The sequence below is a fragment of the Lemur catta genome, chromosome 11 (assembly GCF_020740605.2).
Source record: "Lemur catta isolate mLemCat1 chromosome 11, mLemCat1.pri, whole genome shotgun sequence".
In the NCBI taxonomy this organism is placed as follows: domain Eukaryota; kingdom Metazoa; phylum Chordata; class Mammalia; order Primates; family Lemuridae; genus Lemur; species Lemur catta.
In genome coordinates this window covers 78,616,667-78,636,613 of record NC_059138.1, presented here as the reverse complement: position 1 = coordinate 78,636,613, position 19,947 = coordinate 78,616,667, and the positions used below count along the sequence as shown (strand labels likewise).

At 39.5% G+C, this 19,947-nt stretch overlaps 1 protein-coding gene across 2 annotated transcripts in view; it reads right to left on the bottom strand.

Moving 5' to 3' along the window:
- Positions 1-10,341: 10,341 nt before the first annotated feature.
- BBS9 (Bardet-Biedl syndrome 9) overlaps positions 10,342-19,947 on the bottom strand; it is a 405,454-nt gene continuing 395,848 nt past the window's right edge. For both annotated transcript variants that reach the window (XM_045564593.1, XM_045564594.1), the window contains 2 exons: positions 10,995-11,105; positions 10,342-10,774 (listed from right to left, as the gene is read on the bottom strand). In XM_045564593.1, coding sequence (XP_045420549.1) covers positions 10,743-10,774; positions 10,995-11,105 — 143 coding nt within the window. In that variant the 3' untranslated portion in view covers positions 10,342-10,742. The remainder of the gene's footprint in view (positions 10,775-10,994; positions 11,106-19,947) is intronic.

Genomic DNA, 19,947 nt, shown 5'->3' with positions numbered 1-19,947 from the left:
TGAAGTTGGCATTTTAGTAGGGATTGCAATAAATCTACAGATCACTTTGGGTAGTATAGACATTTTAACAATGTTGATTCTTCCGCCCCATGAGCATGGTATGGCTTTCTACCTGTCTATGTCCTCTGCTATTTCCTTCTTCAGTGTTTTGTAGTTCTCCCTGTATAGGTCTTTTACCTCCTTAGTTAAATATGTTCCTAGGCATTTTATTTTCTTTGTTGCTATTGTGAAGGGTATTGAGTCTTTGATTTGGTTCTCAGTTTGACTGTTGTTGGCGTATAGGAATACTACTGATTTCGGTACATTGATTTTGTAACCTAAGACTTTGGCGAATTTGTTTATCACTTCCAGTAGTCTCCTGGCAGAATCTTTGGGTTTTTCTAGATATAAGATCATATCATCAGCAAAGAGCAATAGTTTGACTTCTTCTGCCCCCATTTGGATGTGCTTGATTTCCTTCTGTTGTCTGACTGCTCTGGCTAGAACTTCTAGCACTATGTTGAATAGAAGTGGTGATAGAGGGCACCCTTGTCTGGTTCCAGTTCTAAGTAGGAATGCTTTCAATTTTCCCCGTTCAGTATGACGTTGGCTGTGGGTTTGTCATATATGGCTTTTATCATTTTTATGTAAGTCCCGTCTATGCCTATTTTGTTAAACGTTCTTATCATAAAGGGTGCTGCTGAATTTTGTCAACTGCTTTTTCTGCATCTATTGAGAGGATCATATGGTCTTTATTTTTACTTCTATTTATGTGTTGAATTACATTTATAGATTTGTGTATGTTGAACCATCCCTGCATTTCTGGGATGAAGCCCACTTGGTTATGATGGATTATTTGATAAGCACCTGGATTTGATTTGCTAGAATTTTGTTGAGAATTTTTGCATCTATATTCATAAGGGATATTGGTCTGTAGTTTTCTTTTTTTGTTCCATTATTTCCTGGTTTTGGTATCAGGATAGTGTTGGCTTCATAAAATGTGCTGGGAAGGATTACTTCTTTCTTGATGTTGTAGAATGATTTCTGCAGGATAGGCACCAGTTCTTCATTGTAGGTCTGGTAAAATTCAGGTGTGAACCCATCTGGGACTTTTCTTTTGAGGAAGGGTTTTTTATTGCTGCTTCAATTTCAGCACTTGATATTGGTCTGTTTAGGAATTCTATTTCTTCCTGATTGAGCCTAGGGATGCTGTGTGTTTCTAAAAATTTGTCCATTTCCTCTATGTTTTCAAGTTTATGTACATAGAGGTTTTTATCGTATTCATAGATGATATTTTGTATTTCTGTGGTATCAGTTGTAATTTCTCCTTTTTCATTACTGATGGAGCTTATTAGAGTCCTTTGTTTTCTGCTTCTCATTAATCTAGCAAGAGGCATGTCAATTTTATTTATTTTTTCAAAGAACCAACTTTTTGTTTTATTAATCTTTCATATAGTTTTTTTGTTATTGATTTCATTTAGTTTTTCTCTGATCTTTGTTATTTCTTTTCTTTTGCTGGGTTTGGGGTTGGTTTGCTCATCCTTTTCCAGTTCTTTGAAATGATTCATTAGATTATTGATTTTTGATCCTTCTGTCTTTTGTATAGAGGCATTTATGGATATAAATTTTACTCTTGGGGACTGCTTTAGTTGTGTCCCACAGATTTTGATAACTTGAGTCTCCTTTACCATTTAGTTCAAAGAATCTTCTGATTTCCATTTTAACTTCCTTCTTAACACAGTAATCATTCAGCAGAAGGTTGCTTAGGTTCCATGACTTTGTGTGGAAATGAGAGTTTATTTCGGAGTTGATTTCTAATTTGGCCTGAGAAGATGCATGGTATAATTCCTATTTTTTTAAATTTGTTGAGACATGATTTGTGGCCTAGGTTATGGTCAATCTTAGAGAACGTCCCATGAGCTGATGGGAAAAAGGTATGTTCAGTGGTTTAGGGGTGGAATGTCCTGTAAATGTCAGTCAGTCCCATTTGTTCTAGAGTTCTGTTTAAGTCCATTGTTTCTTCATTTATTTTCTATTTGAAGGATCTGTTCTATTCTGTCAGAGGGGTGTTGAAGTGTCCAGCTATTACAGTGCTGCTATTTATCATTTTGTTTAGATCAAGTAGGATTTGCTTTATGAATCTGGGTGCACCTGAGTTAGGTGCATAAATATTTAGAATTGTTATGTCTTCTTCTTGAATTGTACTCTTCACCATTATATAGTGACCATCTTTGTCTTTCATTGCTTTTGTTGATTTGAAGACTAAGTTATCTGAAATCAGAACTGCTATGCCAGCTTTCTTTTGGCTTCCCTTTGCATGGAATATTGTTTTCTATCACTTCACCTTGAGTCTGAATGCATCCTTGTGGGTTAGATGTGTTTCCTGAAGACAGCAGATACTTGATCTGTGTATATTTATCCATTTGGCCAGCCTATGTTTCTTTAGTGGGAAGTTCAAGTCATTCACATTTATTGGAAGAATTGATAAGTGGGGCAGATTTCTGTTCATCCTGTTAAGTTAAACTTTGTTGCTTTGTTTTCTCTCTTGAGCCATTGTGATATCCAGCCTTTCACCTTCAGCTTTTGGATGAGTTTACACTGGTGTTTATTGTGCTGATCCATGTGTAATGCTGTTCTGAGTACTTCCTGGAGGGGAGGTCTTGTCTTGATGAATTCCTTCAGTCTTTGCTTGTGTGAGGTCTTTATTTATCCTTCGTATAAGAAACTTAGTTTTGCAGGATATAATATAGGCAGGGCATTATTCTGTTTGAGAAGACTGAGAATGGGGCTCCAGTCTCTTTTGGTTTGTAAGGTCTTAAGAAGTCTGCAGTTAGTTTGATGGGTTTTCCTTTGTAGGTTAACTGTTTCTTTCACTTTACAGCTCATAGGAGGGCCTCTTTTGTGTTTATTTTGGCCAGTCTGATTACTATGTATCATGGTGTCTTCCTGTTTGCAATAAACCTCCCAGGAGTCCTTTGAGTTTCTTGTACCTGGATACTTAGATTTCTAGCAAGGCCAGGGAACTTTTCCTCCATTATATCCTCAAATAGTTTATCCAACCGCTGTGTATTTTCTTGTGCACCCTCAGTGATGTCTATAATTCTCATGTTAGGCCTCTTCACATAATCCCACATCTCTTTTAGGCTTTAGTCTTTTCTCTTATTTCCCTGCTCTATCTCTGCAACTGACTTGCTTAATTGAAAGGTGTTATCTTCAATCTCTGAGGTTCTTCTGCTTGATCTACTCTATTCTTGAGGCTTTCCATTGTGTTATGTAATTCCTTGAATAAATTCTTCATTTCCAGAAGTTCTGTTTGATTTTTCTTTAATATTTTGATTTCTTTAGTGAATTTTTATTCCAAGTCATGAATTTTTTTTTGTGGTTTCTTTGTGTTGGGTATACCTTTTCTCTTGCATATCATTGAGTTTTCTTATGGTCCATGTTTAATTCTTCTGTCATTTTAGTGTTCTGAATTTAGTTGATATCCATTGCTAGAGAGATGGTGTTCCCCTTTGAGGGTGTCCTTTCAGTTATTCTTCATACTTTAAGAGTTCTTTCACTGATTCCTTCCCATCTGCAGCAGCTGTTGCTTCTTACCTTTGGATTTTCATTTAGATAATGATACACCCAGTTTAGTCTCTGAGCCAGTAGATGGTGCTTTTGGGTGAGAGTCAACCACACCCTATGTGATGAATCAGTAAATGCAGTAACTTGACCTCCCTGTCAGTAGGTGGTGCTTGCTGGGAGGAGCAAGCTGCAGTGTTGTTTTTGGGTCCTGTAACCAGCTCTCATTCCTCTGGAGAGGCACTCTAGTGCCTCAGGTGGTGGGTGGGGCCCTGAGACTTCCAGTGTGTCCTTATTATCCACCTCAGTGGGGGGAGGTCGGGGAGTGAGCCTGGGTCAAAGGTCTATTCTCTGCTTCTGAGCAAAGCTGTCAGGAAGGGGCTGAAATGGCCCCCCTCAGCCAAAAAGTCTGCCTGTGGAACTGGGGCCAAGACCCACAGTCTAAAGCAGGTCTCACTCCTTTCCACCCTCTGTAGTTTCTTCTGGGCCTCCGCTGACAGGCAGGACCTCAAGCCAGTGGAGCTTCCCTGACTGTGATGTGAGCTGGAAGGTTCCCTGCGCAGGATCATGGCCTGAGCTGGCAGCATGGCCCTCCTGTGGGAGGAGGGCTGCCCATAGAGCATAGTGCAGCTAGGAGCCACTCTGATCTACCCTTGAAGGCACACACACCTCAGTAGACTGGTTCACAAACATCCCTTCTGTGCCCCCAGGGAATACGATCGAGACTTGGGTGTACAGGATCTGGCCTGCAGGCCTGTCCACCCAGGCCCCGGAGATCAATCCTTGACTCTACAGGGAGAAGAATGCTCGTCTCAAGTCACCCACGGGGTGCCCAAGCTGGATCAATGTCTCTTTGTCTTGGGGTTTGCCCTGCTCTGCTGGAGTCACCAGGCAAGTGGCACCAGGGAGGGCTGGCGAGTAGGGAGTTCACAGTCCTAGTACCCCTCAGTTCACTGCAGGGCCCCCAAAGGAAAAGTCCCTTTCCCTGTGGATGCCGCTGGGTGGTGGCTAAATTGTCTCTGTTGGCGCTGCAGGGAGGACAAGGGAGGGGAAGAATGAAGCAATATGGCACCCGCCAATGGGCTTGGGTCTGTGGAGCAGGATGTGCCCCAAGGAAGCTGGGAGCTCAGTGGCCTGTCCACAAGAGGCTTACTGCTCACTGGTGGCAGCCATCTCTAGCCTGGTGTCAGCAGATCTCTCCAGCAGTTCAGGAGCCCCTAGGTAGTCTGAGATGCAAGAGAGGGGACATCCAATCACTCCATCTATCCTTGTGGCTGGTCTCCAAGCCTCTCAGGGTTTAGACCCTGCCGATGCCTTTCTCCTTCCAGTTTTGCTGTGCTGCTTCTTCCCGTGGAGTCTCTAGTAGGTTCAGGCACCCTTCCTTCCAACCCTCATCGATCTGTTTGTCTATCTGTTTTTTTTTTTTTTTTTTCCACATTCATCTAAAATCTTTCCTTCTTGCACAGATGCTCTGGCTTGAGGTGTTTCTTGTCCGCCATCTTGCCTCTCTCCCTGAATTATCTTTTAATTGACTCCATATAAAATGAAATTACCAAACTGTTGATAATTAAAGAGGTGAATACGGAATGTGCAGCCAAAAAATGCATAAGTATTAAAAAGGTATATCAAGCAGTTAATGTTATTTTTATAAATTGGGTGGTATTTATGGGAATTGTTGGCATTTTACAAATGTGCAATTTGTTATTTTCTTATTCTAAATAAATTATTCATCTTTGTAGCTAATGTTATATTAGAATTTTTAATTCTTTTTCTTTAAAACTTGAATCCTGTGTTTAAATCAATGTCACCCAAGTACTCATGAAAAAAGCTGAAGTACTGATTTTTAAGAATCAATTATCTCTTTAAAGCCAAATTTAAGTATATATAGAATAGTCACACCATCCTCTTCTCAGCATAATCTGCAAAACTAAATTAAGAAGGTTAGACTACAGCCAATATTCTAAGTCACTGGTTTCTCCATTTTTCTATGACTTGTTGAATTCTTTTAAGAGATTAATCTGTTGATACAATGAATATTTACTAAGCAGTGAAAAGAATCCAAGAACAGGTGTGTTCAATGAACTTGCAAATCTATCCTACCAAAAAAGGAAAATATGACTTCTGAAATATAATGAATTAGAGATAGGTACATTAAGAAAGCATAGAGTTCTCCAGAACTCTAAAGAGGGAATGATGACTGCCAACAAAGGTGATAGGAAAATCTCAAGGGGTGACAGTATTGACTTATTCATCCCCCATTCCATTACAGAAATGATTTAAAGGGCTTACAAGGACCTGTCAATACAACAAGAGAGAATACATTGAAAGAGCAAAATAAAAAGACAAAAAAGAGGAGAATGTAACAAGGACCTAGTAAATGAGGCTAAAACTACAGTCCACAATGCCTTCTCCACTTGTCCCAAGAGGACCTCAAATGTGGCTTTTGGCATCCAGATGAAGATATATTTATTATTTTATTCAAAATGAGCCTTGAAGTGAAGGGTTGGGGTCTGGATTGAATATAACTAAAATGAAATGATGGTAAACCTGAGAATTAGGGGGTTTCCAGTGTTTCCCCCACATCAGCCAGAACCCAGTGCAGTAAGCACTGGGGGATGTGATTATTCTAACTGGCATCTTACTCTAATTAGGCCTTGGCAGTTGTGCTGTACCATAAGTTATGCCTTTCAAAGTCCAAATCAATGTAACCTTTAATACATGTGATGTCCACATAGCTTCCATAGTTAGCTGCTCAAATAGAAAAATAACACCAGCTAATCCAACACTGCATAAATTAACAGGCTATTGAGAGGGCAGCATCCGATACAACCTGCACAGCCTTCTAACTGCTCTGTCAGAACCCTCTCTACATTTTCATATTTAACTGGCACATTTGCTTTTCAAATCAGAAGATGTTAAGGACGTAAGGAGAAAACTATAATTTCAATAAAATTTTATGCTCACATTACTGCCATAAATTATCATAATCATGTTATTTTCATGATAATACATTATACTTCGAACTTTTCAGAATTTCTAGAGCACTGTGTCCAAATACACTATTCTCTAAAACTCATGCTGTTAATATAACAAATGCTAAGCAACCAGAGTACATTACTAATTATTATTTACATCATTCACACTCACATCTGACTCATATATACACAGATGGGATCCATCCTCTTATTGTAGGAGCAACACATATTAAAGAATATTCTGAAAATACAAATAAGCCAAAGGAAGAAAACAAAAGATCCCAATGTGCAATCAAAGTGGAAAACCACCAGTTAGTATCTCTTTCCCCTCAGCCTGCCCCTGCCAACCCTCTTCCTGACTCTTGTGGGCACACCCTCCACCCCTGAACAGGGGGCCATGGGGGACACCTGCTGGCACACAAAAAGGCCACTGACAGTATGGCAGATGCCCACTGCCAACTGTATTTTATAATGCTTTTCAAGGGGCTTATGCACTCCTCACATTTATTTCATTTTGATTCGCTTGCTCATCTTTACCTACATTTTTAAGTAACAGGGAATTGTGCAGATTGTAAAACAGATTACCAACTAGTTAGAGGCAGATTTAAAAAAATAAAAACTACAGAGATTGCTTGGAATAGCTAGTTTTAAGCCATAGAATAATTTTTTTTAACTAATGAAATTAGAGAAAAGCTATTCATACACAACCTGATGTTCCTCGGCTTCCACTGATAAAACCTGAGTGAGCCTGTGGCTCCGAGTGTATGTGACCTGTGGACCCACCTCCCCTTTTCACAAGCCAGTCCCTTGAGAGGCTAGGGGACCAAAACAGTCAGAGACTTGTGGAATTAGGATGTACATTCCATGCTGACTTGCCCCTGCACATACTGATTTAAGGTGGAACAGTACACCCACCCTGAGCCTCACCTGCATTCACATGGGACAGGGACATGTTTGGCCATGTCTAGAGGGCTGGTGAGGGAGTGGGCAAGGCTATTTACAGAGGCAAGGAACCTTCTGGGAAAGTTGAGCATTCTAATGGAGAGCCCAGAAGGGTGGCCCAAGCATCATCAGCTGGAACCGGAGATTTTAATGCAGTACAGTGTTTGTCATTTGGGTCATTCTCCCTCAGGGTGAAGGAGCAGTAATAAAGAGCAGGTAAAACTTAGGAGGAATTTCATGCAAAATTCTGAGATACAGGAGAGCAGAAGAGAACACAGTTTTGTGGCATATATAACCCAGTGCAGGACATGAACGAAGCTTGGGCAGAACCTCAGACCAGCACAGAGAAGCAGGAGAGGGCTGTAGACACCTAGGCTTGTCACCAAGAGCAGAAACCACAAAGAAATTCATTAATAGATTTTGCTACTTAAAATTTAGAAAACTTCTATTTAAAAAACCCAGAAACAAAATGAAAAGACAAGTGAAAAATTGAGGACAATGTCTATATCATAAATGATCAACCAGATTAATGTCATTTCTACATAGGAAGCTATAAGTCAATCAGAAGATAATTATCAGCCCCCCAAAAGGAAAAGAATACAAACAAGGAATTCACCGAAGAATTATAAAATGGCCAAAAAGTATATATTTATTAATGGGAAATCACTCTAGACATCAAAGAAATGCAATTATCTTGGACCAAAAAGCTTAAGTTTTAAAATGTATTTTAGGAGGGGTAGGGGGGCATGGGCAATATACATAACCTAAACTTTTGTATCCCCATAATAAGCTGAAATAAAAAAATAAATAAAATAAAATAAATTAAAAAAATAAAATGTATTTTATTATAGTTTTACCAATAATCTGTATATACAGGTATATATTTGGGCTTTTGGAATCTGGATGGATTAAAATCCCAGTTCTCTTACACACTAACTGTGGAATATCGGATAAACTATTTAGTCCATAAACCTCTCATTTGTAAAATAGACATAACAGTGTTGTTGTAAGAAATGAATGAAATCCTGCATATAAAGTGCTAAACACGGTGCCTAGCACATAGTAAGAATTTAATAAATGTTTGCTATTTTATTAGTAGCTATACTGATATATTGAGTAATTTTGAAACCATCTGGCTAATCAGAAACTTGAATCATCTTATTTCTTCCATTTTTGTGACCTAGTCCAAGATCATACACACATGCACACACAAGACATAATAGACAACTGCTGTTACAGACTGGCATACTCATGCCAAAATAATGAGAACAGTGTTAAGAATTATTTGGGTCTTCATCTTTGAAATGCCACTCCAAAGTATAACATGATTCTTGGCTTCATTGTTTTTCTGTTAGTAGCAAGATTTTAAGTGTATTTTTAAATCATGAAGCTAAAACCAGGGTAAAAGACAGATACACAACTTAAATTCAGAAAGATTAATTAGTAACTTCTTTTGGCAGCCAGTAAAATGTGAAAAATGTGAAAGGAAATAAATTGGATATATTTTAAAATATTTATGTATACATGTATAGAGTTCTGTGTTAAAGTGATTCATATAAAAATTAAATTATTTGGTCATGTAAGTATGCTAATAGGCTTAAGACACTGATAATATTTTCCAAGAAAAAATTTTACAAATATACTTCTCAACATAAAAACTCTCAGTATAACATGTAATTAATTGTAGTAACAAAAGTCACCTTTAACTCCCAAAGCAGAGAGAGGAAGCCTTTTGGATTTATGCTGGCAGTCACTCTTTCAGAGAACAGAGCAATTACAGACTGTATAAATAAAAAGGAAACAATGGAGGAAGCATCTGAAAGACACAGAAATCACTGTACTCATGTACAATGTAACCTTTATGCACCAAACAATATGCTTCAGTTTTATATCATGGGAAATAAGGGAAAGAATCAAAAGGTGAAGGGAAAGAATTGGAAAAATAGGTGAAGGAAGAGAAAAATTGATCAAGATAGAGGAACATAAAAAGACAAGGGAAAGAGAGAAACTGAGTCAAAGAAATGCAGTTAGAAGGACACATTCAAACTGAACATGACACAAAAAAGAAAGAGCAGAAACAAGCACATGTACAAAAAACATCCATGGGAACCAAATATGCAAAGAAAGGCATAACACAGAACACATTTTCAAGAAGTAATACACATTTCTTGATGGAGGCTGTTAAAGACTATCAGAAGTGTTGTGTTTTTGCAACTATAAACATACACAGAGCCATGACATCTTTGTACTGGTTCCCACAGGCTAGGTGAAATTCACCTAATGGTCGACCCTGGCTCATGGAAGTTTTCCACTTCCACGCCAGGCAATTAAAAATGTTACATCTTCTGCTGCATCTCCTAAAAAACGATGCCAGAAATAATAAATAATACATCCTCTGCAGTTTTTTGACATTTCACATAGAGAAAAACTTTCCCCTTTGTTCTAAGAGACATTCCAAAATTGGCATAGACATTTTTGTTTAAATAAATCAGTCTTACAACTGTAATTCTAACTTAGAAATTGGCAAAACCTCTTTTATTTCTTATAAAAACCTTAAGTTTTAATTATAATAAAGTGTGAATCCTTTTATAACCTGGATTTTTAAAAGGTGTCACCCACTGGGGTATTAAAAAGAGGATGTTAATGTACTAGCTTCCTTGAAACTATTTTAACATTTTTCATACAACTTACCTTCTTCCACTTTCAGGTTCATAGAGCAAATCATGAAAGTTTTGTAGCAGTTCTTTTATTTGGAAAATAATCACATTCAAGTCTTACCATGGAGTAGCAACATTTTCAATTCCTTTCCTTTCCTTTGAAGAAATAAAGTAGATCAATCATTTATGTAACCCTCTGATTATAAATCAAATCCAGGATATTGTTTGACAATGAGATGCTTTATTAAACTTGATACATTTACCATATAAGAAGTCTGTGGGAAAAAATTGGGTATCAAATTATTTTGGATCTGGATCTCTGCATTATAAAGTCTGTCCCAAAACTATCTCATCCTGCTATATCCTGTGACTATAAGCATACAGATGACCCAAGGCAGCAACCTCATCTCCTGGCAAGACAAGTTTCAGTGGGCTTGTCCATGGTATTACAAGTCCTCCTAGCAAAATAACAAGTCCCAACTCCCAACTCTATGGAGTGTCATCTCCAGGAAGGTAAGCTTTATGAAGCACCTGGGCCAGCCCTACCACTGTGCTTGGCATGAGGTCCACACAGGTTCAGCCTTGGGAAGGGCATCTTCCTCTCATCCAGACAACTCTACCTGGATTATTCTGAGACTCCTTGGAGGGGTGTGACTTCTGGAAAAAAAAAAAAAAAAAGAGTGAGAGAGGAAGGGAGAAAAGGCCTGTATAATGACAGGAGTATACAAATGATCAAATTCGGCTGCACCGATGCTAAAGGGAAGGATGAAAAAGCTGGAAAATAGCAGCTTTGCAAGATGCTCTCTGGTATGACAAAAACTGACCAGAGTGTCACTGTTTCTGACATGTCATTTGTGAAGGCCACCCATTCTCTTACCAGGCGTGGGTGTCTCTGCAGTGAGGTGCTTGTGGTTGGTAAACAGTTCTGTGGATTCTTGTTCTATTGACCGTTCTTCTAGGTCTGATTCTGGGATCGTAGCACAGCCACCTAGTTGAAGAATACAAAAAACATTTTAAGCAATCAATGTGTAATGAAATCTGCCTCTCCGCAGAGCAGCCACAGCTTAGGAACGTACTAATCATAAAGATAATAAATGATGTGACGACAATCTTCAGGAGTGGACCAAAAAGAATAATCTTAAATGTTTCTCTTTGGTGAAAATACTGGGAATGAGTTACTGCCCCTAAAGACATGTTATACTGATTATGACTTGGCCACAGCAGCAATAGTGTTGTCTTTAAATTTATCCTTTTGAAAGTCAGAAACGACAAAACGTATAGCATATGTAATATCTATAATATAATGGCCCCTCAGCAAGAACTCCCTTTAATACCAGAGCATCAGAAACCATAAAAGAAACAACGCCTATGGACCATGAGGGAAAGAACCCTTCCCTGAGCAAAGAGAACGGTTGCTAGTGTTCTGAGACAGTGATCGCGGTGGTATTTCTCTGGAATTTACTTCTATCCCTGAATCCCAACACCTTACTGCACAGACACAAACACTTCATAACTCAACAGCAAAGCCATGAACTGCATTGTGAAAGATTTCGATTCAAAGGTGACTTGAGGATGAGCTGGCACCACCGTGCTTTTGAAATCCTGGTTATAACTCATTTGACTTTATCCACCAAAATCTTGTATGGGAAACTCAAAATCATGCGAGAATTACCTGACAACATCTGCAATTTGATTTGACTAATTTGCCATCATTTCCTGGAAATGTACTAACATAGTGTATACCGTACATGTTTTTTTCCAAAGCCATTCTTCTTGTTAATGAGGTGTGATTTCTTTTTCTGAGGCTTCTCACACACTGAGTCCAAAGCCTCAGTACTCAGGTTCAGTTTTATGCATGAGGGGGTTTATGAAGCGCACATCATCCTGAGGAAAGAGAGGGTATGGACAGTCCTGATTTGAAAACCACATCATACAAATGAGAGGGAAGTGGCAGGATCCCAGGACTGAAGGAAAATACACCTTACCATCCATCCTCTGCATCAACTCTGAAATAGAAATTGATGATGATGGAAATGTGAGAGAAAAGCATTTCCACACTCATAAAATAAGAATTAGAGGTAGCCTCAGAGGTTCCCTGAACAGGAAGCATCAGAATTATCTATCAGTGCAATGGAACTCACCAGATATAGGTGAAAATGGTAAGCGCACTATCCAGGGGGAGAACCAGGCTTATTTTTAATCCCTTTCCAAAGTCTGTGGATCAGAGCAATAAGAACTACCATTATTGAACACTTTCTAAGTGCTAGAAATTCTGCCCATATTATCTCATTTAATCCCTACACGCCACACTATGAAATAGATATTATTATTCTCATTTTATAGATAAGAAAACTCATTTAAGTAACTTGCCAAGGTCACACGCTCCAATGTTGGTCCCACAGTGGTGCTGGGACCTTGGAGAAGCCCAAGAAATAGCCAGACTCATCCGACTGAGAAAAAAGGAAAAGGATATGGCAGGGAGAGGTTTGTGGGGAGGAGAACCTGTAAGACTAATGACAGGGAAGGGCAGAAGGAAGAGATGTGCTTCTTGCTGAAAAGAACCCTGGTCTCAAGCAAAAAGGCAGAAGAAGGGCCAGGTTTCTTATCCCAGACTCACAAATTAGATTAAGTCACTTCTCCATCCCTGAGACGGAAGGAGGAGGGAGCAGGGGGAGGCCAGGAATGCCGCATCCCTGCAGCTGCCTTCACGCACAAGAAAACTTCAGGAGTGAGGAAGAGGCGTCCCCCAGCCAACAGATGGGAAAGAGTGGGATGAGCTGTTAGCAATGCTTGCCAAGTGCTTGGAAAGAGGCAAGTCCCCACTGATGAATTTGTCCACTTTTTATTCTAGCTGACTCAATATTCGGGCAAGAAAGAAGTAGGAAGACTTAAAAAGCACTTCCTAGTTCTTCATCATGTGGACACAAAAGAAAAATTCAGTTGCTAAAGATTATCCACAACTAATGTAAGTTCCTCTCTTCTCTTTGCCTTGTCCTGTGTACGGAGAGATGACAAGCTGCCCTGCTCTGATGCTCTGTCCCTCAGGTGATGTATTGGGCACAGACTGCATGTACCTCCTCAGACTCTATCAGCACTTCCCACCTCCAGTCCACACACACTGCAGGGGCTGACCAGTCACTAGCCCTGGGAATACCACCCCCCTTTCTTTGGATGCCTCATGCAGCCAGACTGCCCAACTCTCTGCCCAGAGTCTCTGCCACTTCCAGCGTGGAAGAACAACGGGGTACGGGCTCTGGCAGCCTGACCAGGGGGACATGGGAGAAGCAAAGGGCTGAGCACAGAATCCCTCTCCTGCCTCTCACCCTGGGACCATGCTAAAAGATTATTTCTCTTTTTCAGACCTCCAGAAAAGGGTTGTGTGCTGAGTGGCTGCACCTGCTGAGTCTCTTTATGGTTCTTGGAGAGCGTACTCACTGGTGCAGGATGCACTACTTATCTTCTCTGCACATCACCTCACACATTCCCCTGGTAGCTTCCCTTCATCCTCACTGTCCCTTCCTTGAGTTTGTGCTCTCAAATAAGCCACCATTACTTTAACCCTTGCGTCAGTCTTTGTTCTCTTGCAAAAATCATTGCTACTGGAAGTATTAGGTCATCAAATATGAAATGTCTGATTTTGAATCAAAAGTGTAGTTTATTATATCTCAAACAAGAAGGAGTATAATTAATCAAAGTATGCACCTAAAATATTGACACAGTTTTGCCATCGTAACGGTAGCTTGCTCATGCCAGCAGCAAAAAAGCCTGGAGAGGGAGTGGCAATTAAATCGCAAAAGGTGTTTTCCACAGCTTGTTGAGAATTGAATATCTTTCCTTGCAAGCAGTGGTACAAAGCCTGGAAGAAGTGGTAGTTAGTTGGTGCAAGGTCTGGTGAATACAATGGATGACAGGGAGTTTCCAAGTCCAGCTTCAGTAGTTTTAGCAGCGTTGTTTATGGTCAAGTGTTGTCTTGCAAGAGGATTAGCCTGTCTCTATTGACCAAACTTGGCTGCTTAATCACAAGCATCCTCATCATTTTGTCCAATTCGTTGCAGTAGACATCTACTGTAATCAATTGACCAAGTTTCATGAAGCTATAGTGGATAATACCAGCACTGGACCACCAAGCAGACACCATTAACTTTTTTGGATAAATATTTGGTTTTGGACTGTATTTCAGCACTTTATCCATTGTGCTGAACACCTGTGACTGTCAAAAAGAATCCATTTTTCATCATATGTAAATACAGTATAGAAATGGTTCACTTTTTTGTCATGACAGCAAAGAAAGCCAAGGTTCGAGACAATGTCTCTTCTGATGCTTGTTTAATTCATGCAGTACCCATCTATTCAGCTTCTTTACCTTGCCGGTTTGTTTCAACAGTCCAATATTGTTGGAATAGTAATGTCAAACCTTGCTGCTAATTAATATTTGGGTTGAGATGGATTTGCTTCCACTATAGCTGTCAGCTCATCATTATCCACCTTGGTCTCAGGTCACCCATGTGGCTCATTTTCAAGATTAAAATCACCAGAATGGCACTTCTCAAACCATCATGGTACTGTGCATTCATTAGCCACATCCTTCCCAAACACTTCATTGATATTTCGAGCTGTCTGTCCTGAATTGGTTCCATGATGGAACTCACATGCGAAAATAACACAAATTTTTGACTTATCCACGGTTTCACAAAAATTGCTCTAAAAAAAATGTGAAAAATAATCACAAGCCAAAACACATGTTTGCAAGACTGAGGATGTACCTTCATAATAAAAATAAAACAGGAAGTGTCAAAGTGAATGTCAGAGATACCAACTGTCAAACTTAGTTTAAGTTTAAGGAAAGTTTAAGTTTTAGTTTAAGGAAATAAGACATTTCATAGTTCAAAAAGGAAGGCCTTCAAGATGGACTATTGAAGTTAGACTCCCCCATCTGCAAGGGCCATGGGCTTTGTGGCTGGAGGCGAACAGGAGGGTAATAACCTCTGGTGTGCAATTACTTAAGCTCACCCATGGTTAATGGGGATGACGTGCACACAGAGGTCAGGATATTGGGAGATCAAGTAGCTGTGGCATGGAAATATTTGTAAGTATAAGGATTCCAGAGTAGGGTGGCTGCTTCTGATGACTAAGACCTTGCAAAAAGAAAATGGCAGGCTCAGGGCAGCTAATGAGCAACGGAAGGCAAATTCAGAAAGTGAGAAGTCTCCTTGGCCTTGCCAGTGTAAATGAGATCACCCACAGGAATCACTTGGGAGCTTGTTGGAAATGTAGAATCTCCGGCCCCACCCCACACCTACTAAATTAGCATCTGCTAAGGACAGATGAGTATGAGTTTTGCTAGGAAAAAATATATATTGTTAAAAAATTTAAGAGTAAGTAGTAAAAGAATAGAAATAAACTAATAAAACTTCCAAACTAACAGAGACCCTCTGAAGCCCATCTGTGGAAATGCAGCTGGGTTGGTTCCACGGATGTCAGATGAAGCCCCAGGAGCCCCAGTCTCAGCAACAGGGAGCCCTGGAGTTGAAGACTCCGCTGAGGGCTCAGGCAATAAGTCTACTCTGTCTTCATTTTCCGAGCTGCATATATATGCCTCCCCAGAGAGAGTGGGCAGTAAAAATTGAGACTGAAATCCTCACTTTCTTACTATTAAAGAAAATAAAAATCATTGACATTTCTTGCATCTCTAACTTTGCAGACTAAGTGTCAGGCTAGGAAGTCTTAATTTATTAAATGAAATTTATTAAATGAAACTGAGAGATTATGTCATTTGCTAAAGGTCACACAACAAGTCTATATACTCCTGTAGCCCAGCTCTCTATACCACAGCAGTGCTTCTCAAAAACACCTGCTTTTCAAATTTCCAATCTAATCTAAACCGATACTTTTGTAAAATACAATAGAAATGAATAAAAGGAATTACTAGAAAAGTAAAATAAATATGACATCAGGCCGGGCGCGGTGGCTCATGCCTGTAATCCTAGCACTCTGGGAGGCCGAGGCGGGTGGATCGCTTGAGGTCAGGAGTTCGAGACCAGTCTGAGCAAGAGTGAGAACCCCGTCTCTACTAAAAATAGAAAGAAATTAGCTGGCCAACTAAAATATATATAGAAAAAATTAGCCAGGCATGGTGGCACATGCCTGTAGTCCCAGCTACTCAGGATGCTGAGGCAGTAGGATCGTTTAAGCCCAGGAGTTTGAGGTTGCTGTGAGCTAGGCTGACGCCACAGCACTCACTCTAGCCAGGGCAATAAAGTGACACTCTGTCTCAAAAGAAAAAAAAAAAATAAGACATCGGTTCTCATCTTTCATTATTAGATTCGATAGTTGTAGAAGTACCCTGTCAATTGCTACAAAAGTTTCTCAACACTTTACTCTCAATGTCAGGTAATAGAAAGTTAGACAGATGCCAGTCTTTAGGCCATACTTTGAGTAGCACTAACTACACGATATGGTCTACCTAAATTAATATGATATATAGAATTAGGGTTAAACATAATAACAGAGCAAACTCCTAATTATCTATGGTTCAATCAGCCAGTAAACTTTCGGCAACAACATGGGTTACTCACAAGGTATAGTCAAGTCTAGCTGGCAGCTCCCTCTCGAGTTGCCACGGTGTCCAGAGTAACCTCCCCCTCCCCACCAACACAGGACGTGCAGGGTCCCCCTTCACTGCTGCTGCTGTAACTACAGGAGATCCACTTCTACGTCCATGCTCTCTGATAAGTCTCATTAAGACAATCTGACATCCCAAGTCGGAACTCTAGGTGCATTTCCACAATGGAATAATGTTATATGTGGTAATTTTATTTATAACAAACTATTACAATTCAGTTATTGCTTTAAAAACTTTCCTGGACTAATCAGGAAACCTAACCCCTGTATGTGAAATGTTAAAACATGAAGCATGTATAACGAATTGTGAACAATCAGCATACAGCATTTGGAACAAAACTGTTTAGAAATTGGAGACTACACCAGTGATGTTTAAAAGGATGTCTCTGAGGTACTTTTACTATGCTGCGTAGGACTCTGAATTGTTAACAATCAAATTATGTATATGGCCATTTGTGTTAAATAAATCTTGCTGTAAAAATTGGCTTTTTGCAAATTGATAACACATTAGATTAATACAGATAGGAGTCCTCACCTAGCCAGAAAATTATTTAAGTAGAAAATTTTACCTAAAATTCTGAACAAATAGGAGTCCCCCCCCATATCATTTATAAAGATAATACAAGTCAACGGTTTTTAAGGGATTCCAAGCTATCTCAAACATGTTTCTACATTCAAAAGTTAATTATAAAAAGGTTGAACTTCCTCCTCCTCACCAAGTGGAACATATTTATCAACAAGGAAATTACACTAAGGAATTTCTACCCATTGTCAGAAAAACAAACAAACAAACAACAACAAAATGAGCTTAGCCCCTCTCTGCAGGTTGTTGCTATTATAGAGTTAACTCTAAGAAGTATAGAGTTCAAAGGTTAAGATAGGAGGTGAGGCAGAAACGAATGTGACTGTTATCCAGAATACTGGAAATCAAAATCGGAATGCAAGGTAAGCAGTGATATGCTAATAAATGTGTACCAGCTGGCTTTTGGGAGCAGGCTGGGAGAAAAGAAAAGTAAAGCCTTCACCTATAGTGTCTGCCCATTTCCTTCGTGCAAATACTCCCACCATGGCCAATTTCAAACCGAAGTGACAACCAAATGTGGAGCTTGGCAGAGATGTGCAGTAGCACATTATTATATAGTATTTGCACCATACAGATTCCATAGACACAAATAACGTTAAGAGAATAGACGACAGTAAAACATAGTAAAATCATTAGGAAGTAAGAGTTTTGAGTATGTATTGTCTTTGTTTTTAATTTATTTGGTTGTAAGTTTACATAATCTAATTTTAAATAATGGCTGTATTTAACAACTGACTCACAACATTTCTACAAATTCAGCAAGGCAGCTCCAAAACTGCAGGTGGGGATGGTATAGGTAGGGGGTTTAGGATTATGCTTTGATGTCTGGATTCAAATCATGGCTCAGCATTACTAGCTAAGGGACCCTCTGGAGCAAGTTATTTCACTGAAATCAGTCTCAGTTTCCTCATCTACAAAATAGACACTATGGCAGCCCTGCTTCTTAAGGGAGAAATAGACATGTGTACAGTCCCCAGCACACTGAACACACATTAAATTCTGACTGTTTATTTTCAGGCCAAAGTCAGGAACACCAAAAGAAGAATAGGGTAAATAAGCCAAGATAAAGTCCCCAAGGTGGGGGTCTAGAGGGGTAGGGTTCCCCTGGGGCCAAAGACACTACTCTGTAACAAAGAGAAGAGTGCCCAGAAATTTTTGTCACATGGCCACCTAGGGAGGTGGCTACTCTATTTTACTCAAACCCATCCTGAGATCTCTCCTGCTACTTGATCTGCTGAGTTCTAACATTTGATTTTATTCCCAAGTGAATCCTGGTGGCCCAGCTAACCTCCCTCACTACCTGCTTTGTAATTAAAATAGCCTAAATCAGGGGCTGGCCAGAGTGTAAATATATTTAGCCTCTGCAGGCCATCTGGTCTCTGGTATAACTACTTCATTTTGCCATTGCAGTGCAAAACAGCCATAGTCAATACATAAACGTGATGATGAGCATTGGTTATGTTCCAATAAAACTTTATTTACCAAAACAGATGGTGGGCCAGATTTGGCCCACGGGCCATAAGTAGCTTTCCATGGCCTAATGCAAGGCTGGTGAAAAGCTACTCTGCATACAGTACCCTAATTCTAAAAGTTCCTAGAGGCATTTAGCACTGCCAGATATCCTATAGTACCACTACCAGAATATCTTATAATGTTACTATCATAAGTTCAAAAGTATATTGTTGAACCCAGTGTGACAAATGTGCTTTTTTTTTGGGCAGTGATAAACCATTTTTTCTAATAAATTTTACTTTTATGAACAGTTTTAGATGTATAGAAAATTTAACAGATAGTACAGAAAATTCCCATACAACTGCTGCACGTTTTCCCCTATTACTAACATCTTTCACTAGTGTGGTACGTTTGTTACAACTAATGAACCAATACTGACACATTATTATCTACAGTTTATCCATAATTCATTTAGATTTCTTTCATTTTTACTCATGTCCTTTTTCTGTTTCAGAATGTTATCCAGAATATCCCATGGCATTAGTTGTTATGTCTTCTTTACCTCCTCTTGGTTGTGACAGTTTCTCAGACTTTCCTTGTTTTTGGTAGCCTTGGCAGTTTTGAGGAGTATTGGTCAGGTATATTGCAGGATGTCCTTCTACTGGAATTTATCTGATGTCTTTCTTACGATTAGATGCGGGAAAAAATTAAAGGAGGTTTCTTTTCAAAAATGCTTAGAGTTCCAATATTTTAGGATTGTCTCCAGGTGTTTCTCTTTTCCTTTATCAAAAGTGAAAAGAATGGGCAATGAATGCAGAGGCCACTGAAGGGGATGAGGCAAAGTGCAAGGCTCTAGGCTAGACTGGGAAGTTTAAGTTGTCACAGTAGTGGATCAAGCTGGATCTAGCCGTAGGACCCAGGGCAGGTGACCAGTTGTCCCAGTTGTGAAGGGGTATGATGAGGCTGATCGTGAGCATTCCATGAGATCAGGTACACCTCGCATTGTGCTCAGCACCTAGTACATTTTCTCACCCTCTGCCTTCTATTAATTTTCTTGGCATAGATACACTTTCTGCACCATTTTTATGGAATCAAAAAACTTTTTTGTTGTTCAATCACGTTCATTTAGTAGATATCAAGACAGAGGCTCAGAGAAGGTAGCTGATGCTCCTAA